General features: G+C 39.1%; 2 protein-coding genes across 4 annotated transcripts; one reads left to right on the top strand and one right to left on the bottom strand.

Annotated features, from left to right (window-relative positions):
- The first annotated feature begins 1211 nt into the window (after positions 1-1211).
- Positions 1212-14188, top strand: scg3 (secretogranin III). Of its 2 annotated transcripts, none has more exons than XM_085908175.1 (12): positions 1212-1531; positions 2105-2157; positions 2245-2287; positions 2848-3054; positions 5380-5522; positions 6062-6208; positions 6278-6491; positions 6861-6977; positions 8904-8987; positions 9557-9664; positions 10537-10626; positions 13519-14188. In XM_085908175.1, the coding sequence occupies exons 1-12, from the start codon at positions 1435-1437 to the stop codon at positions 13635-13637; spliced, it is 1422 nt and encodes a 473-aa protein (XP_085764301.1). In that variant the 5' UTR covers positions 1212-1434; the 3' UTR covers positions 13638-14188. The 2 variants fall into 2 exon arrangements, with proteins under 2 accessions (XP_085764301.1, XP_085764300.1); XM_085908174.1 differs by having other exon boundaries at positions 2099-2157; positions 6275-6491.
- lysmd2 (LysM, putative peptidoglycan-binding, domain containing 2) lies at positions 12534-17704 on the bottom strand. Of its 2 annotated transcripts, XR_015065720.1 has the most exons (4): positions 17248-17704; positions 16046-16392; positions 13822-14940; positions 12535-13667 (listed from the first exon to the last, which is right to left on the bottom strand). XR_015065720.1 is itself a non-coding variant. In XM_085908177.1 (3 exons), the coding sequence occupies exons 1-3, from the start codon at positions 17497-17499 to the stop codon at positions 14889-14891; spliced, it is 651 nt and encodes a 216-aa protein (XP_085764303.1). In that variant the 5' UTR covers positions 17500-17704; the 3' UTR covers positions 12534-14888. The 2 variants fall into 2 exon arrangements, 1 of the variants encoding a protein (XP_085764303.1); XM_085908177.1 differs by having other exon boundaries at positions 12534-14940.
- Positions 17705-18770: the final 1066 nt, after the last annotated feature.

Here is an 18770-nt window from a genome sequence, read left to right as displayed (position 1 = left end):
GGGGCTTTTAAATGCAATAATAAGTTATCGGCCTCTATGTGATCTATCTCAAGTTTAATACGCATTCTATGTCTAATTGGCATCACACAAAGACAATGAAAGCAAACAGATCATAAAAGTGGCCTTGTAAATCTGTGATGTGAGCATAAATCTATTGGTTTGCAGGTCATTTAATTGCACTTGCTGTTGACAAGCCAGCGGGCAGAGGAAAGATCTACAGCAAAAGCATGGCGCACGGAGATTGTGTGACGCACATTATGGACCAGGTCATGCTCCTACGCTGCAAAAGGTGATGAGCACATTGAGCAGATGGCCTTCAATTACAGACTGGTGAAAAGAAATGGTCAGTTGAATTAAATGCTGTTATTGGTTTAAAATTGCAGACCCAACATATTACACACATGCAAATTTTGAAAACACCAACGGGAATGACACGCAATACTGCACACGGAACCTCTCATTATGAGGCAGATGGGCTAGGTAACCGACTTTCCATCTATCTATCTATCTATCTATCTATCTATCTATCTATCTATCTATCTATCTATCTATCTATCTATCTATCTATCTATCTATCTATCTATCTATCTTTTATTATTATTATTATTATTATTATTATTATTATTATTATTATTGATGATGTTTAAAACTTTATAATGTCACTAGTAGTCTTAAGTCGCACACAGTTGCTGCAAAGCACTGCATTGATCTAAATGAAGCTCTCAACTCACTTCAGCATATTACCTCGGTTCTAAGACGCCCACACACTACTTTGGGCTAAAATAATTTCTGAACTTACATCAACATGCCACAAGATGGTACCAAAGTAATATATATATTTTTTTATTTTGCTCTGACCTTACAAAAAAACGACTATATAGGGGCTTGGTTCCAACACAATCACAAGATTGATTAATTTGTCAATGTATTTATAATGTCAATGATATTAAATAAAAGGAGACTTTATACAGCTTTTTTGTGGTGTTATATGCCGAAACATCACATAGCGTGGACTTTGTTCATGTACAGTGAGACACTTTTTACAGTGTTCTCCTTCCTCCTCCTCCTCCTCCTCCTCCTCCTCCTCCTCCTCCTCCTCCTCCTCCTCCTCCTCCTCAGTGAGGGGGCAGGTCCTGTTGTGCTGAGCTGTGTTCCATCCTCTGGCCAGTGATGCTGTGGCTCACACGGGGTTTTGCTCAGCCTTCCTTACTCATCCTTTGTAGAAGCAAAGCGTTTACGTGACCTGCTTTCAGCACCGCAGCCGGCTGACAGCTCCACCTCGCTCCACAGTCAAGCGGAGATCAGGCCAGCCGCTTCCCCGCAGAGGGATTCATTCTCACTCAAGCGTCTAGCAATATTGGAGCCTCCGCGGCGGCGGTTGGAGCCCCAGCAACCGATTGCTTTTTCTTTTTGACATTTTCCTTATTCGTGAGGATGGCGGCAAAACACCTTTGCGTCGTTTTCCATGTTCTCTTTTTCAGTCTATTAAACCAAATATCTGCCTTTCCTACACCGACAGCATCCAGCGAGGGTGAGTCATTGTAAAAGTCATCTTTTACAGGCTTAATATTTAAGAGCATTAAAAACACGTTCATTGCCGATGAACAAACTTCAGTGACACATTCTTACTTGGAACAGACATCAGAGAATCTCTCAACAATAGAATAACAGACCTTTATGGGTGAGAAATGCTCACAATGAACAATTGATGACATCGGACTGATTCTAGCTCACATTTGTGGTTCTTTGTAGTTGTTTCCAGCAGTTGTCTGTTAATTTAGCTGTAAATCTGCTCATTAACCGAATACAGCAAATTGAGCTGCAGCTCGCCAGCGGCTGTTGAGGCCCGTGGTCTATTTTGGACTCAGTTTAATCTTTTGTTTGGTAATCCGATTAAGGTCTGACCAAGAGAGGGGAGGGGTTGGGGGGGGGGAGCAGCTTTCATATGTCTCCAGAAGCTTCAACGGAAGTGTTGACAAAACTTGCAAAATTCTGTTCAGCTGTGAAAAATATAACCGCCACTAAATGATCAAATCAGACAATAAATGCTCACAGAGATGCAAAGAAATTTAAGTTTTCTTTCTTTGGTTCATTACAGTTGTAGATAAATCAGTGTACAATCGACAGCTGACAGAAGAAAGACCACTCCAAGAGCAGGTGAGGGTTCTTTCATCTCTCAGAAAAACATGGATTAGCAATACGTGGCATGGAAATGATTTACAGAAATGCTTGTCATTTCCTCAGATTGCCGAGGCGGACAGTGTGAAGACTGCGGTACATTCAGCTGGTAAGAGCAAATCGCATTGTTAATCAATTCATGAGTTCAGGTTTCAGCACTGCCAGTAAGAAAATGCATCGCCAATGCACGGAGAATTTAAAATGAATCAAATTTCAAGGCTTTACTGAAGGTTAGAAATTACTGGAAATTTTCCAGGAAATATCGATGAGAAGTTAAGGATGGAGGATTTTGGATCTGTTTTGGAAATTCATGGGAATACAATATAAAAATTGTATTCTGTCAAAAGCACTCACTAGAAAAAAAGTATTTTGAATTTACTATATCGGTTGCACATAATTAAACTGTGTTAAACGAGTATATTTGATTACTTTTGAGGAATGGTGGTGAGATTATGTCTTTTTACCAAATATGTCATTGAAAATTAAGCCTTTCTTTCCACGGGTGTAAGCTTGATTAAAAGCCAGCAATTGAGTCAAATCTAGTAAATTCCTTGTTTAATCCCTTTCCATTCATCCCATGAAAAGTTTCCGACTTTGAAAATACAGGAAACTGCACCTCACACCTCACCTCCACACTGATGAATGATTTTCATTTGCGCTTCCAATCAGAGAGCAAGGGACCTGCCATCTCCAAGGAACCGGACGGTGATGACTCGACCGTACTGAAGTCATTATTAGCCCAAAGCCACAAATCCAAGGAGACCACTGATGAGGTGGAGCAGAAGAAAGATGAGTACATTCCAGATGAATCCGATTCCACCAAGAATCGCCGACTGGCTGAGGAATATGACTCGACCAAGAACGGGATGGAGAATGGCAAGTACTCACACTCTATACTAAAGTAGTAGTTGCGGCAAAAAATACTCTGATAAATGTCATCCTCAATATTCAACTATTATCTTTTTTACTGTTAATTATGTTGATATACAATACCTGTCTTTGTCGCTGGCGTCTGTTTTTCTGGAAATCTCAACTGCGGTTCATTTAACCTCTTTCCATGGAAGTCACCCCTCACAAAAATGATCAAGTACCGTACAAATACCCTCTAAAATCGACGTTGGTACACAACAAAGCATTTATATTCATGTCCAGCTGAGGCTCATCCAGCAGTCATGTTGTCTGCGAGTAGGTGACCTTTGAACATGCCACGTGCGTCTGTAGGCAGTCATGAAAGAGAACACGTGGATGTCAGTGGGATTATCTCCAAAATGCTCTTGTGCCAGCCCCTACAAGCACTAGCGTTATATTTTTTCAATACTATGCCTCAAAAATACTCCACAAAAGTCAAAATTGTTTTTTTGACCATCAGGGTTTCAATAGGATTTTTTTTACTATGTTGATTTTTATTTACAAAGTAGTGTTCATTTGTATTTTTTTTAATGCAAATAATTTTAAGTAGTTTTTAGCCCAATCTATTTATTTTAGGGAAAAAGCTTCATTTTAGATTTTTGTTGTTGTTGTAGTTTTGCTGTTAGTTTTATTTTTATATACGTATATGGAGCGTTTGTTGGGTGCAAGCTAGAAAATGTCACTAAATATTATATAATATAGACCTTGACCTGAGACTGAACTTGGTCTTTCTGTAGCTACGGATTTACAGTGCCAATGACATTAATTGGCAAACACCCACACGAATGAAATTTTTGACAGTTTTAGGTAGTTTTATAAACCTAAAATACAATTTCAGTTTATTTCCATCTATCCTTACACCCGTCGATCAATCCACCCATCCATCGATCCATCCATCCATCCATCCATCCATCCATCCATCCATCAATTGATCCATCCATCCATCCGTCCAACTTGACAATGACTCACAGATAAAAGCAAGTGGGCAAGTGGCTTGTAGTTCTTCTCAACAGGATGTCCAGCCGCAAATGCACTTAAGAAGATGGCAACAACTTGGCAAAAAAGGGGTGGAAATGAAAACCACCGTCACTTGTTTTGTTGAGTTGTGCTGCACCTAATTATAAAAGCAGTATTATGCACTACATAATTATTGTACTTCAAAGTCTGCAGATTGCTTTTAAAATAATATTTTTTGTTAAGTTTTCTCTATACAACACAGTGATTTTTTTAAATCTTACACATAGAAAACTAATAATAAAACTAATAACTAACTAGCCTCAAACGAAACCTTTTCGAAAAAGCTAAAACTAATAAAAAAATTCCATCCACAGATATGAAAAAAAAAAAAAAAGCTATTACAACCCTGTTCAAAACATGCACATATATGCTCTTTCAGCATAAAGATCAATTGATGCTGTTGTGGTTTGCAGTTTTTTGGTGTGGTCCAGTACCAAATAGCTCGCTTACCGATACCTTGACAAGAGTGTAGAAATAAGTATAAAGTCAACATTTCCACAGAAATCCAAGTCGAAAGTAAATCTAGTGATACAGATCAAAATGCAACACAAAACATAAAAACACATTTGCCAGATTATCCGGGAGGATTCCAGTCTGCCTAAAAAAATAGCATACAGGAAATACTTTCACATCAGATTTCATCAAGGGATAAAACATCTTAAAATACAAATGTCCTGCTGTATGAATCAGCGTAATAGGATCTTTGAGGTGAGATGACTCTGACGCAAATCAGTTCCCGCATATGGCCCAGCATCTGTGAGCTTCTCGTCGTTTTGCGTTACATCACAATACAGCAAAAGCACACTGTGGATATTCTTTTGTTGTTCCTCAGAGTGAGACAATAATAGCTTGAAGATGATCCAATAAATCAGAACTCACTTGGCCTTTGTGGGATGCACGGGAGTCGTAAAAGAGTTGCGCTGTATGAATAGCATCTCTCATAATCATGAGTAAGAAAATATACACGGCATAGTCAAAGTACTGGGACTCTCTTGCCAAAACACCTACTTGAAATAAAAATGAACAGTGTTCTTTCGCATTGTTGCAATTCGCTACTTGGTAAAAGATCTTTTTTTCGGCGCTATCCTGCGTGCTTCATAAATCAACACAAGGTAAAGTGGGCCCTTCCGTTTTTTTATTCCATATACGACCCACAGCGTCCTGATTGATAAATTGATGAAATTTCCTTTGAGGGTGGCTGGAAGACTGCTGTGATTCAGCTGCAATGTGTTCTGTCAATTGAACTAACACATATGATGTCCTCTCTTCTCTCAGATGAGACAGACACGTTCCGTCAGGTGGACGGCACTCCGTTGACGGCAGAGGACATTGTTCAGAAGATTGCAAACAGGATCTATGAGGAGGACGACAGAGGTGTCTTTGACCGAATCGTGTCCAAGCTACTCAAACTGGGTTTGGTAGGTTTGACAGTGGTAGACAGTAGATGAGGCTTGGACTTGGACTAAGCAATGCATACTTTAGTAATATTACTTTTGAAATCAGCAAAAATTGACCAATTGTTTTTTGTTTTCACACAATGACACATAACAAATAAAGGTTGAGAAAATAGACCTATTCTCAGTAAAATTAGGACAAAATATTGCAAAATGTTCTACCTGAAAATTAGATCTTTATATTTGGGGAAAAAAAATTCATTCATTCATTGTATATTTCTTTAAATTAATCGGCAATCAAAATGTTACCCTGCTTAATGTAGCTTCAAAACATCATATTGCTTGGGTCTTAGTTTATATTCCGCGTTCCCGTGAGATGGAGGGAGAAGTGCTCACACTGCAGGAAAAATGTTTGTCTCACTGAAATGAAATGTGTGAATTGGATTTTGTTCACGTGTGTATTACGAATATGACACCTCCAGTCCACCGCTTCTCTGACTAGCATGGATCAATATTATACAATCCACAATGGTGTTCAATCTGGCTGTTTGTCTTCCGGTTAGATCACGGAAAGTCAGGCTGATACGCTGGAGTATCAGGTGGCCGAGGCCCTGCAGGATCTCATCACCAAAAAAGCCAAAAACAACGAGATCGAGGAGAGCAATGAAGAGGAAGTCGCGGATGTGGAAGATGGCCAGGCAGCAAACACGGTAATCACAATTACAAATGAATGATGGGGAGGATTTCAATTCATATAAAAATGCTTCTTGCATCAGCAGGACAAATGGGAGCAGCCCGGTCGGCGTTACAATGACGACGACGACGAGGTTATGGATGAGGTGGACAGGGATGCTGAAGACCAGGACGAGACACTAGACAACACTTGGGACAAAGATGACGCCGAGGACGACAATGAAGTCAGCCCAGAGGACGGCCTTCAAGATCTCCAGTACTTTCCCAATTTCTACCGGCTACTCAGGAGCCTCAATTCCGGTAAGCACCACGTGCTCGGTCATCTGACATCACACACGTGCCTCGAAGAGCCGAACATGTTGTTGTCATGGCAATCAGGTGTTCCGCCATGAGTCACCTTTGCAAATTGCCGACTAGGAACACACAAACACAGTAGTAATTATTCATAATCCATCTTCCAGATCCCTGGAGCCAAACACCGCGTGATAATGTGAACACTATGGCAACCAATTACTGCCAACACAAAACATGTTTCCACTGTGCAGTGGTGGCAATACTCCCAATCTGTATTTAAGTCAACGTATAAATACATTTATAAATAAATGTCATGTAAAGATACCTGAAAATGACTTCCTGTCATTGCTCCTGATTGATTCGTGACTGTCTCAGATCAAGACGCTCAGGAAAGAGAGACACTCATCACCATCATGAAAACGCTGATTGATTTTGTGAAGATGATGGTCAAGTACGGCACCATCACGCCCGAGGAAGGCGTCTCCTATCTGGGTAAGACCACAAAAAAAAAAAAAAAAAACATCTTTCATTACAACTAATGCAAATGATTTGTTTCTAGTAATTCTGAATACATATGAACTCTAATCTAGACTGATTTTAGGAAATGTTTCCTGTTTTTCTGGATTAGGACATTTTTCTTATGAGTCGGTGCAGCTGAGTGTAAACTCGAAATGACAGATTAGTGTCAAGGGTTGAATAGCCAGCCTACTTTTATGGCTCATCATCACATGAGTGAAAGGTTTTTCACATGTCAAGCACCGCTGTCACCTCTTTTTCCTTCCTTTAACTTTCTCTTTTATTCTGGCTCAGTCATTTTTCCTTTTATTTAAGACAGACAAATCAAACAACTAAAATTAACAAATTAGACTTAAATCAGAGTAGTCAAATTATTAAGTGGCTCAAATGAACCTGAACGGTTTTATTTTGAGAAGAATGAGACCGCATGAAGATGTGTGAGGTTGGGTTTGTGTGTGAATGTATGTGACAGTTTTGTGTGAACATTTCTGAATGCATGCGAGAGAGGTAATTTGACCAGCAGACCAAAAAAAAAAAAAAAAAAAAGGCTACAATTGAGTTTAAAAAAAGAATCAATAAAAACTCATCTGAAGCGCTGAGGATTTATTGTGTTGTTCAATGAGCATGAAAGGTTCCCCAGAAATAGCTCACGTTGTTCATCTTCACAATTTAAAAATATATGGAGGCTGATGTTAGAGTCCTTCAGTAAGACCTTGAATAGCAGCTAGCCAATAGTGACCATGTAAAGCCGGACAAAACAGCCATTACGCATGATGTGAGTTGCCATGGCAACCTGTCGGCCTTGGCCATATGGTTGTTTGGGGTGGCACCGGGGATAATTGCTTAGAATTCCACAGTCACTTAGCAACATGTTAACTTGAGCCGCCCTCAACCCCTACTGACCAATTGGGTCAGCAAGGTGAGCACGCAACAAAAACGAAAGTCTTTAAAAAGAAATAGCACAAAGAGGATCAGGAAAAACAGTGTTCAGTATGTTTGAATGCTCAACGCTGGGGAGGAGGCTGAAAAAAAAAAACAGCATTTTATTTTTCACACTTCACGTGGAAGTAGGCGGTGTGAACACAGACAGAACTTGCGAGGAGAAAGTGACAACCCAAGAGAGAAGTAGTAGTAAGCTATCATAATTGTAAATGAGGGATCACATCAAGGCAAAATAAGAATAACATTAACCTACATTTACTGTAAAGTGATTCGAGCAGGGAAAACCAGATTTATGCTTACAATGCACTTTCAAGCATTTTGAATTCAAAGAACCGTCCACAAGAATTGCTGTCAAACTGCATTTTATGTGAGAAGCTTTATCGTTTGAACATTAATGCTGTGCTTATAGGAAAATCCAAAATAGTATTTACCTTTCATTTAGTTTTTAGATTTTATTCACCTCACATTGCTGAGATGGTGGGTTCAAATTCGGGGTATGATCTTCCTGTCAGGAGTTTGCATGTTCTTTGTGTGTACTCCGGTTTCCTCCCAAATCCCCAAAATATGCATGGTAGGTAAATTGAGCAGTCTAAATTGTCCTTAGGTGTGAGTGTGAATGTTTGTTCGTCTATGCGTACCCTGTGATTGGCTGGCGACCAGTTCAGGGTGTCCCCCGCCTACTGCCCAAAGACTGCTAGGATAGTCTTGTGTGGATACGCAGTTTAGATCATGGATGGATTTTTTTTAAATGTACAGCACATAAAAGATAATCAAATATTTTAGATTGTTTTTTTTTAAACAAACCATATGAATGCAAATGTATTGCACTGAACTGAAATGTAAAATGTGTGACACGGAATTAAAAAACAAGGTAAAGCTTCTGTAGTGTGAGAGCGAGGCTGCTGGGCTTTAACTCATTGTGGAATGAGTGAAGTGACTTTTTTTTTCTCACTCCTGTAGAAAATCTGGACGGTATGATTGCAATGCAGACCAAGAACAAGCTTGGAAAGGCTCTTGGACCGTCAGACTTTGTAGGACCTAACGGTAAATAACCCAAACCAGCAAACCACCTGCAAACTGTATGGAACAGTGATTATTCTAATCAATCATGAGTCAAGGATCGAGAATATATTGATTCATCATCGAGGCCTTTTCTTTTTGATCAATTTGATGTTTTATTGCCCTATGAACTAACCCTTTGGGCTCTATGCTGGCTATTTGTGTCCATTTTCCTTCATTTTTTAAATGCATTTTACATTTGTTAAACAAATGTAATGAAACAAACAAAAAAATTTTTTTTTTTTTTCTGAATTGCCAACTAGCAGCAGCTTGTCCTCTGCAAAAATAGAAATTCCATTGTTTTTATTGTTGCTGCTAGGTTTTCCCATCTGCGCATAGTGCTGAGAAAAATTCTATTTTCATGATTGAAAAAATAAAAAGTAATAATTGATGTTTTCTACTCATGACTGGTATTTAAAAGTAAAATTAAAATAAAATAAAAAAACATCGTAAAATCTTGAAGTCAAAGTATTTTTGATCACGACTACTAAGCTGAAAGGGTAGCTAAACCAATCAAAGTCCGGGGGTTAATCGAGTGTGATGTTTTCGGGCAGCGGGGAAGAATTTGGATGAGGACGACAACACCAAGGCTGAGGCCGCCAAGATGCAGAAGGAGTACGAGAACCTGAAGGACTCCACCAAACAGGATCAGCCATCAACCAGTCAGTCCACAAAGCAGCTGCGATGAACATACAGCACATTGCCTTTAGACTTTAAATGTTAACTTGAAGGCCTATTTTTTTAATATAAAACAATATGCAAAACCCTCAAATTGGACTTGTTTTGACATTTGACACTAATACAAATACCCTAATTGTCATTTTCTCACCCTCAAATTGGATTCTAACACATTTTAAACATAAGGAATAGAAGTCCTCTGAAACATTAAGGACTAAGCAGCAATTTATTATTGTCCAACAGGTAGTTTAAACATTTTAAGATCTATATGTGCAAAATCTGATATCGATACTTTACAAAATGGATGGACGGATGGATGCAATAATATAATATAATATAAATATATATAATTTTGGCCCAGTGTATGTGTTTATGGAAAGTGAATAAACAGTATGTCAAATACGTTCAAATTCTAATTAAACTGTAACTAAACGATGATGCGTCAACTAATCAAAACCTCTCCTTTGTCCTACTTTGACTACAAAACAAAGCAGAACTTTTTGTTTCCGCTCAGCCGAGCCAGCGGGACATGAATAAATTAAAAAATAAAGGCAGAACAGCCGGCCAAGCCAATCATAGCACAGTGTCCGTGTTTGTCCCAGAACTAGGCCAGTCCGATAAGTGACGGCCAAAAGCCTGTCACAGATACTGTTATTTCCTGTTCCTGCACACTGCACTGTACTCACTTGACAGTAAAACGGGATTAAATACTTCTGTTTATTCATACTGATAAAATGGGAACATGACGTCATTTGTGAACATTTGTGTTACATGATGTTTAGTCCATCAGGATATTGTATTTTTTGCCGAGCAAAAGCAATACTCTTGATTGCTATGCTTTGATCTTTCTCAACAGATCGACCCGGCGAATCCGAGACGTATCTGGAGGCCATCAGAAAGAACATCGAGTGGCTGAAGAAACACAACAAGGAAGAAGGCAAAGACGGTGAGTTGAATGAAGGAACTTATGTGGCAGAATCGTGGTGGGTCACACGCAGGTCTGAGGCACAGAGAAGCTCAAACCTTCTAAGCTCTTTTTTGGTGTCCCTAATCTGCATTTGAAATGAGTGCTTGAAGGATGCTTGACTAGACGCTTGCCCCACAGCTAATGAATATGGATTACTCGCAATGAGTTTGTCCTAAATTACTGCTTATTCGACTGCCTTGTTCCGAAACATAGGTCTGCTTGGTAAACTTCTCCTGTCCCTTGACATTCAATATACCTTTTAAATTTGCCGATCATATTTTCTTTCATTTTTACCCTTTTTCTGTCCAAACTGCATACATTTAAAAAGCACACAAGAGGAAACTAAACTGAATTTTTCACTTTTACAAAGAAGAAAATGTCCTCGTCTTCAAAGGTCTATTATTTCCGTTGTTTGGCAACACTTTGTTTCTTTGGTTGTGACTAGCAACCTTGAAAATTGATTGACGCACGCTGCTCTAAAAATCAATGCCCAGCGGTATTTCATCTGACAGCAGGAAATGAAACGATAATGAGCTCTAGCTGTGCAGGCCATGAACAGCAGAAGGTGATAGTTGCGTGAAAATTGCATTTTACACCGGGCGGTGCTCAGAGGCTTTATTCAACATGTGTGGCGAGGCAGGTGCTGATAAACAAAAAAAGCTTTGAAAAGAATTTTGACAGGCCTGAATTTACAAGAGGACAGAGCAGCAGGGAAGCTTTTAACAGTGTCTCTTCTTCGAGCTTGCATGTGGGACACTTCATTAGTATTCTAGTTGTGGGATGGTTGTCTGGGACAACAGTCGCCTCCCCCGCCTGCCTGTTAACTGTTTGGTCAAAGAAGACACACACTTGATGATAGGAGAGGAAGACAATGAACCGTGACTAATTTTCCTCAAAATGGCAAAATCACTCAACATGTCAACTTATGGAAAGACATTTTAAGAAATGCATTCCAATATTCTTGATATTCATCTTAAAATGTAATAGTACAGTGGTGCCTTGAGATTCGAGTCACGCAACTTCAAGATATGAACCGTAATTTGGCCACTTTTTGATTTTAACTTGTGAGCATCAATTTGTGGCTGTGAATTCATTTCACAAGCTGCAGTTTGGTAGATGGGGAGCAGTACATCCAAAAAGGAGCCTTGAACCTGTTTATTGCAACACACTCACCTTTGAAGATTTCAAAAAACAATTATTGGCTTTTCTATTCATTTCAATGAAGAAAGATGATTTGGGATAGAGACGTTTTGAATTAAGAGCATGGGCGCAGAACAAATTCAAGTTGTATCTTGAGTCACTACTCGACACGCTTGTACAACAATTCAGTTCACTAGAAGAACGCCGGAGAACACAAGTAGAACTGTTTTACATATTTATTTATTTTTGCAGTTTTTGTTTTACTTTCACCCGCGGGGCAATTTAGGTATACAAGAAGGATGTCACTAGTGAAGCAAAACTGCACAATTATAGTACATATGTCGCCGCTCTTAGTACTAGTAGTAAAGCACTATATGTCAACTAGTAGAATTTTGTGTCACTAGTACTCCCTGTAGCATGAATCAGTTTACTAGTGCACAGGTTTGCCCCGAAGACCGTACGAGTAATTGGACCTTAACCTGGATATCACGGATATCAAATAAATGCTCAAAAGGCAGTGCTCATTAGATTGTGTAAGTGTACCTAATGAAGTGCCCGGTAATTATATTGAATTTTCCCTGTTGTCAGAAAAGAAGAGCAAACAAAGGCCTCCTTGACCTCGGCCAGTGTCATAGAAACAGAGCCAGTGAACATTTATTGTGTTTACTCCACCAGACGTGGCCATTAGGACAATCTCAACTGGCAGGCTGTTTGGAAACGTGTGTGTGTGTGTGTGTGCGTGTGTGTGTGTGTGTGTGTGTGTGTGTGTGTGTGTGTGTGTGTGTGTGTGTGTGTTTATGCCTACGCAACACACAGATTAAGCATCAGAGCAGATGGAAGCACAGGCCACATACTGGTTTTGGTTTTTGGCTCCTCACGGTCATGATTGAAAGAATCTAATCAGGTTGCATTTAAATCCCTGACGCACGTCATGTTTGTCATCAGCAAACCGTGTCCCGGCAACAGTATCGTGATTGGAGTCGTGTCCATTAACTCGGGCTGTCCTTATTGAAATTCATATTGTAGGCCAGCTGCCTCTTTAATTAGGATAGTGTTAGTCTTGTTTCTAGGACTGATAATAATTACCTCATTTCTGGAGCTAACCTGGTAATGCTGTGACATTATGGGGAGGAATAAAAGGGGAAGGGAAATGAAAATGTAAAAGATGTTAGGAATCAGCAGGGCGGGAAACGTCATGGGTCATTTGAGAATTGTAGGACAAATATAGAACAAATAAAGCAAAGATAATTAAAAAAATATATTTAAAAAATAGGTATTTCCAGGTAATGAGTAAGATGGCTATTTGAGTAACACTGCATTACCATTGAAAATGTTGAAAGAATATAAAGACAAGACTTGGTAACATTATATTTGATAATCAATTTTACTAGATCGCATGTTTGTTTGATCTCAGGACAACTCATCAAATGCATTTGTCTTGTACCTTGTGCATTGGTTATTTAAAATTTCTTGGGTGTGACAGATAATATTCCTCCAATTCTAAAATGACTCCAATAGAGAGAAATGTAACATCTGCTATGGGCTCCTTTATGTTTTCTTTCACCATACATACTTAGACTGACCTCAATCCCTCTGAATGATAACAACAGCACAGATTACTTCTTGTTTGGGTGTGGTGATGATCACTGATCTATATAAATCAAATACAATACTGGAGGGGGCTTAAGCGGGGCTAAGAAATGTAATCACTGTGGTGTATTTGTGTGCCAGACTATGACCTGTCCAAACTGAAGGACTTCATGGACCAGCAGGTGGACGCTTACATCGAGAAGGGCATCATAGCCAGGGATGAGGGGGACACCATCAAAAGGATCTACAGCAGCCTGTGATGTCATCCTCTATTGACCTGAACTGAAATACTAAGGGAACATTCATTTATCACTTACACTTGATCCCCAAGTCATGGTAAAGTGTATTCATAATAATTGCTTACGACCTTCATGTTACAATCATTATCTTGGGGTAAAGGATGTAATAAAATGATGAAACAAAGCACTAAAATCATTTTCTTACTATTTTCACAGCAAGATTGAAGAGTAATAATCCATTGTTTTGTCATTGACATTTCTATATTTTTAAAACATATATACAGCTCTGGAAAATATTGAGATCAATAGCTGACAATTTAGCAGAAGTCTTTTGATTCTCTCTGATATGTAAACTCTTTTTTTTCTGTTGTCGGTGTATATGTGAGATCTTATTCTATGTCATAAAGACATTTGTGTATCACATGATAGTGAACCGTTGTAATAACACTGGGGCCCACAGGAGGGCAATGTGTCAATCATTCGACTTCATGTACATTTTCATCTGAGTAGACACACAAGATGAGGTCATTCAAAATGTAAATATGTGCTTTTTTTTTTCCTTCCTAGAGTGTGAAAGCAATTAAAACGTTGTCTTTTCTTTGCAAGTGTGCTTAATAGGCCAAGAGAGCAATAACGGTAATAGTAAATTACCACTCAAAACATTACACACGCAAGGACAATCATTGGGGTGACAACAAATCAGGTTGAAATACACTGAACAAAAATATAAAGGCAATCATTGTTTTTGCTGCCATTTTTTCACGAGAACTTTTCCTTTGATAAAACTCACTTCTGTGAGTTCAGCTTGTGAACAATGTAAGCAAAAAGTGTTGCATTTCTATTTTTTTGCTCAATGTACTCATTTATTCTGGCCTAACAATAAGTAAAACATAGCAGCACATAAAAACATCTCCACACACATAAATAATGCACTCCAAAATGAGAGGTGTCCCTTCTGATCTTGTGAAAAAAAGGCTTTTAGGGAACAAATGAAATGAATATGAAAACTCTAGCCTCTTACCTGATGTTTTACTGAGGTTATACTGATGAGCGTATGTGCAGCTAGGGGGCGGTCTACATAGCAGCAGTGCATAAATAGTTCGATAGTACCTGTATGCAAAGCTGTGCTGACTGTCTTACCAGGGCAACCGTACCAAAAAGAAAACAATCATACAAGTCATAACACTTGCATATTCATAATAAATAAAAGGCAAACAAAACAAGCAAGAAGGTAAACAAACAAGCGAGGTTAAGGTAAACACAATTGGTCCGTCATATTTCTTGGTATGATGTGGTGGGGGCGGCGTAGTTCCCCTCACTGCTCCTGCAAAGAAGGAAGACAAACAAGGTTTAACGGAAATGTTCCACTGTGGAAAAAACACATCAGCCTCGAAACTGATCATAAGGTTGTGTGAATCATGAATGAGTCTCAGGTGCAGCTCCAGCTCATGTAACCGGGAAATTAATTTGCGTATTTAACAGTAGCCTACCTATCCAGGTAGTATTGTTTTTATTTAGGGCATGGTCAAACTGTTCAGTGCACATTAGTTTTACAAAAGAGCACAAATGCTTGGTGGTTTTCTTCCTGCTTAAAGATAAAAGCGAAATGGGCACACAATCCATGTTTGTACATGTGAGTGTTTGTTTAACCAAAGTGGAACTCTCGCAGGCCAAACCAGCTGCTCAAGATGAAATGAAAGTGAGATATTGGCTCACTGCCGTATAACTGGAATAATACAAAAACTTTAGATACCATTGGTTAGCCAGTGGGTGTGCTGATTGTTGAACAGATGTACTTTTGTGATTTTGTCTCAAATGTGTGAATTTGTGGGAAGCAGGAATAAGAGATATGCTCATGCTTGACTCAGCAAGTTAAACTCTTTTGACGTTTGCAGGAAGTATCATGTTTCTAGCACAAGCCTGATTCCTGTCTGCCACTCCACCAATGCGTCATGTAGAGGAGTTTAGCAGCCACTGCATTCTGGCCGAATGAATTTATTACAACCATGACCAAAAAACCTGTGGTCACAGGCTACATATTCAAATATGGCCCGCAGTGTAATTATATTATAAGACAAATTGTGCATCAACTTTGTGTCAATACTAAAATTGCAAATTGTCTTCACTTTTAAAAAGTAGAGATGTTTCTAGGGATTTTTGTTACAATTGATCTTTTCAAAATTTTGAACAGTTCTTACTAATCTCTGATTTGAAAACTAAACAAAATCAATTTATTTCCATGACTATACTTTTGGAAAAGCCTTTACAGCAGTGATTCTTAAACTGTCGCGTGCGGGTTCCTGCTTGTGGTTCACTTCAGTTGTATTTAACTTTTAAGTTCAAATTATATGCATTAAATTCTATTTTATCATAGTGTTCCTAAAATGATGTGTTTTGTAATAACAATGGTTTTGTTAACTAGACCTCACCTTATTTCCTCTTCTTTCAGCCTGCGCGCTGCCTGCTTTGACTGTTTAATTTGCAAGTCCAATCTTTGTAAGAAGTCTTTGGCAGAGAGCTCCTCCGCTTGGGGCCGGGAGGCTCTGGAGTCTTCAGGAGGCGGCGAGGATGGCGGTGAAAGTCCCTCGAGGTCCTGCGACACGACACAGGGAGTCTCCATCTGCTGACACACTGCTTCGATATCGCCATCGGGAGACTCCAGAGACAATCCGTTAAAAATGGAGCGCTTGGGTACCGCCACGGGGATGCTGAGGCTGTTCTTGAGGAAGATACAGTCGTTGCTGAACAACTTGTTGGCTCTCTTGATTTGCTCCATCTGGTAGGTTGCGTGACAACCGAGACGAAGAAAAGTGTTAATAGCGAGAAGGAAGGAGAAGTCACATCATACCAAATACATTTACAATGACTTTATCAAGGAAAATCTGGAAACTTTCCAACATATTAAAACTTAGCGACTGGGTTTGCAAAATTACGTGAGTTTTCATAGTTGGAAACCATTTCCATTTGAATTTACAGGCATTCAGAAGAATAATCCAGGAACTCAAAACTGAAGGTTTACGCTAAAAAGGGAACCAGTCCAAGTACTGCATGACATTTGAGTTCTCGCAGATATCAAGTACAGATAGATACTTGATGTCTTGCAGTTGTGGCTGACATGTTGGGCTGTCCAAATATGGTCAAATGTATATTTTTCCCACAGTATTGGTCTGTCTTTCAGGACTTTTGAATACTGATAATGTCTTAGAAGTCTTGCAAAAGTCCCTACTCCCTCGTTCTGCTGCAGCCATGCAGCAAAATTGTCATCTAGTATTTTGAAAGTCTGGACTCTTAACAACAGAGAGAAAATAAAACTTTTAGGTTTGTTTTGTTAAAATCAATAACCATATCAAGATGTTTTTTTTTTTTTTAATGTCCTGAGAGGTTGGTCAATCAATCTAGTCTGTTTTCTCAATTGCTCTGCCTTGATCAGTTTGATTACAAGTGATGCCTGCATGCGAGTTAGGGTAAAATGTCCTCATTTTACTTTTGCGGTTGAGCACATTTGACATGATCACTTCTTATTCTAAATAAGAGGAATTGAATGGGCACTTCTGCTCTTTATTTATTTAGCAGTGAGAGTATCTTTTGTACCTCTGCAAACGATGGAGCTGCGGAAGCAGCGTTAACTTACCGTTACACCATATTTGAGGGCAATCCCCTGCAGAGTATCGCTATCTGTAACCCGATGCTCTATGAATTTCTCTCCCAGGGAGGCCGTGACGCTCGCCGTACTTCCATAAGAACGTATCTTGGTCCGAGCCAGGCTTTGGGAGAGTTCGCTCTCCGACTCGGAACCGGACCTGGAGCGAGGAAAGATAGGTTGGCCGAATCGTCCTCCTGCTCCTCCATCCCGCATCGGTAAGACGGGCGAGAACTCCGCCATTTTCTTTGGATTTAATGTGGAACTTGTGACCTCGGGGAATTTCAACGTTCGATAAGCGTGGCCAGGGCTAAAAACATGACAGCGTCAAGGTACACAAAGGTTCCCATTGCCGGTGTAATTCTGCTTGCTAGCCTGGGACGAGAGACATGTTTTGGGGTGGACTACCTCAAAAGTCGCTTTCGTCACACGGCCGTCACGTCGACGTGATGACGTAGCCAGCAGCAACCCGTCCAATCAACGATAAGAACAACCACTCACTTCCGGTACGCTTTTCAAATAAAATCATATCGCTCGATTCGGTGGATTTTATTTTGTTGTAAATGCTTCAATAGTTCAGTTTTACGGTCCGCTTTTGATTTGGATTAAAATTTAAAAAATATTATTTAGCATTCATGTTTGTTCTCTTTCTCACATTTTCAATGTAATAGTTTTTTCGTTTTTTGGCCAGGTTATCTTGCATGTAACAGTACGGCGAGTACATATAACAATACACGCATCAACATTTTTCCGTTTTCCTATCATATTGCAGACCAAACCAATAACTGAATCATGTTTGTGCATTTTTAACACTGTCAATTGGAAATCGTGTCCAGTTTTTGCACAAGAAAACGATGGAAATTTGGATTATTATTTTTTTATTTAATTAATCAATCAAATATAATATTGATAGAAAATCAACAGTAAAAATAATCTTTTGTGAGTAGCTCTAAAATGAAAAAAATGTGCAACAAATGTATGTGACAATTTTTATTGTTACGTCTGTCCAAATTGTTGCTGCACTTCTTGTTCCTATTGTTTACATGGCTACAACTAAGGTCAGTTAATTATTGTAGAAGTGCAAGTAAAGACCATTTGTTGAGTTGCTAGATAATCAAATTGTTTCTGGAACACTGTGAACCCATGAAGGGAGAGAAGCCCTTTTATTAATGATCTCAATACTTCTATTGCCTCTTGTCTTTGTTTTCGCTTTGCCTGTCCCATGAATATTTAAAACACTGAAGAATCACTGATTTCACTTACTAATTAGTTTTACCTCTTGAATTAATGAATTCTGAAATTATCGAATCCTTTATTCACTCAAAGGGGCTGTAAGCAATGATGAACTGACCACACTGGATGGTGCTGATGAAATGTGTTATTCAACTGGAGCACAAAGAGGGCAGGTGCTCCTTTAGAATGTAAACAATGAAATCTAATTATCTGTGGGACAAACTATTGTGTTACCACATTCAAGATGGTCAAATGGTGTTTTTTTTCCAGTGGATATACGA

This window comes from Syngnathus leptorhynchus, chromosome 3, assembly GCF_054491065.1.
Source record: "Syngnathus leptorhynchus isolate UIUO chromosome 3, UIUO_Slep, whole genome shotgun sequence".
Taxonomy (NCBI): domain Eukaryota; kingdom Metazoa; phylum Chordata; class Actinopteri; order Syngnathiformes; family Syngnathidae; genus Syngnathus; species Syngnathus leptorhynchus.
The sequence above is the reverse complement of the archived record's forward strand: the minus strand, read 5'-3'. Positions and strand labels throughout refer to the sequence as shown.

What these genes read in the sequence shown, in the direction of transcription:
- scg3 (XM_085908174.1), top strand. Translation starts at nt 1,435, where the DNA reads ATGGCGGCAAAACACCTTTGCGTCGTTTTCCATGTTCTCTTTTTCAGT. An exon ending in ACCGACAGCATCCAGCGAGG is followed by an intron (nt 1,532 to 2,098) that starts GTGAGTCATTGT and finishes GGTTCATTACAG; the next exon opens with TTGTAGATAAATCAGTGTAC. An exon ending in AGACTTTGTAGGACCTAACG is followed by an intron (nt 8,988 to 9,556) that starts GTAAATAACCCA and finishes GTTTTCGGGCAG; the next exon opens with CGGGGAAGAATTTGGATGAG.
- lysmd2 (XM_085908177.1), bottom strand. Translation starts at nt 17,499, where the DNA reads ATGGCGGAGTTCTCGCCCGTCTTACCGATGCGGGATGGAGGAGCAGGA. An exon ending in CCCTCAAATATGGTGTAACG is followed by an intron (nt 16,393 to 17,247) that starts GTAAGTTAACGC and finishes GCAACCTACCAG; the next exon opens with ATGGAGCAAATCAAGAGAGC. An exon ending in CTGAAAGAAGAGGAAATAAG is followed by an intron (nt 14,941 to 16,045) that starts GTGAGGTCTAGT and finishes CCTTCTTTGCAG; the next exon opens with GAGCAGTGAGGGGAACTACG.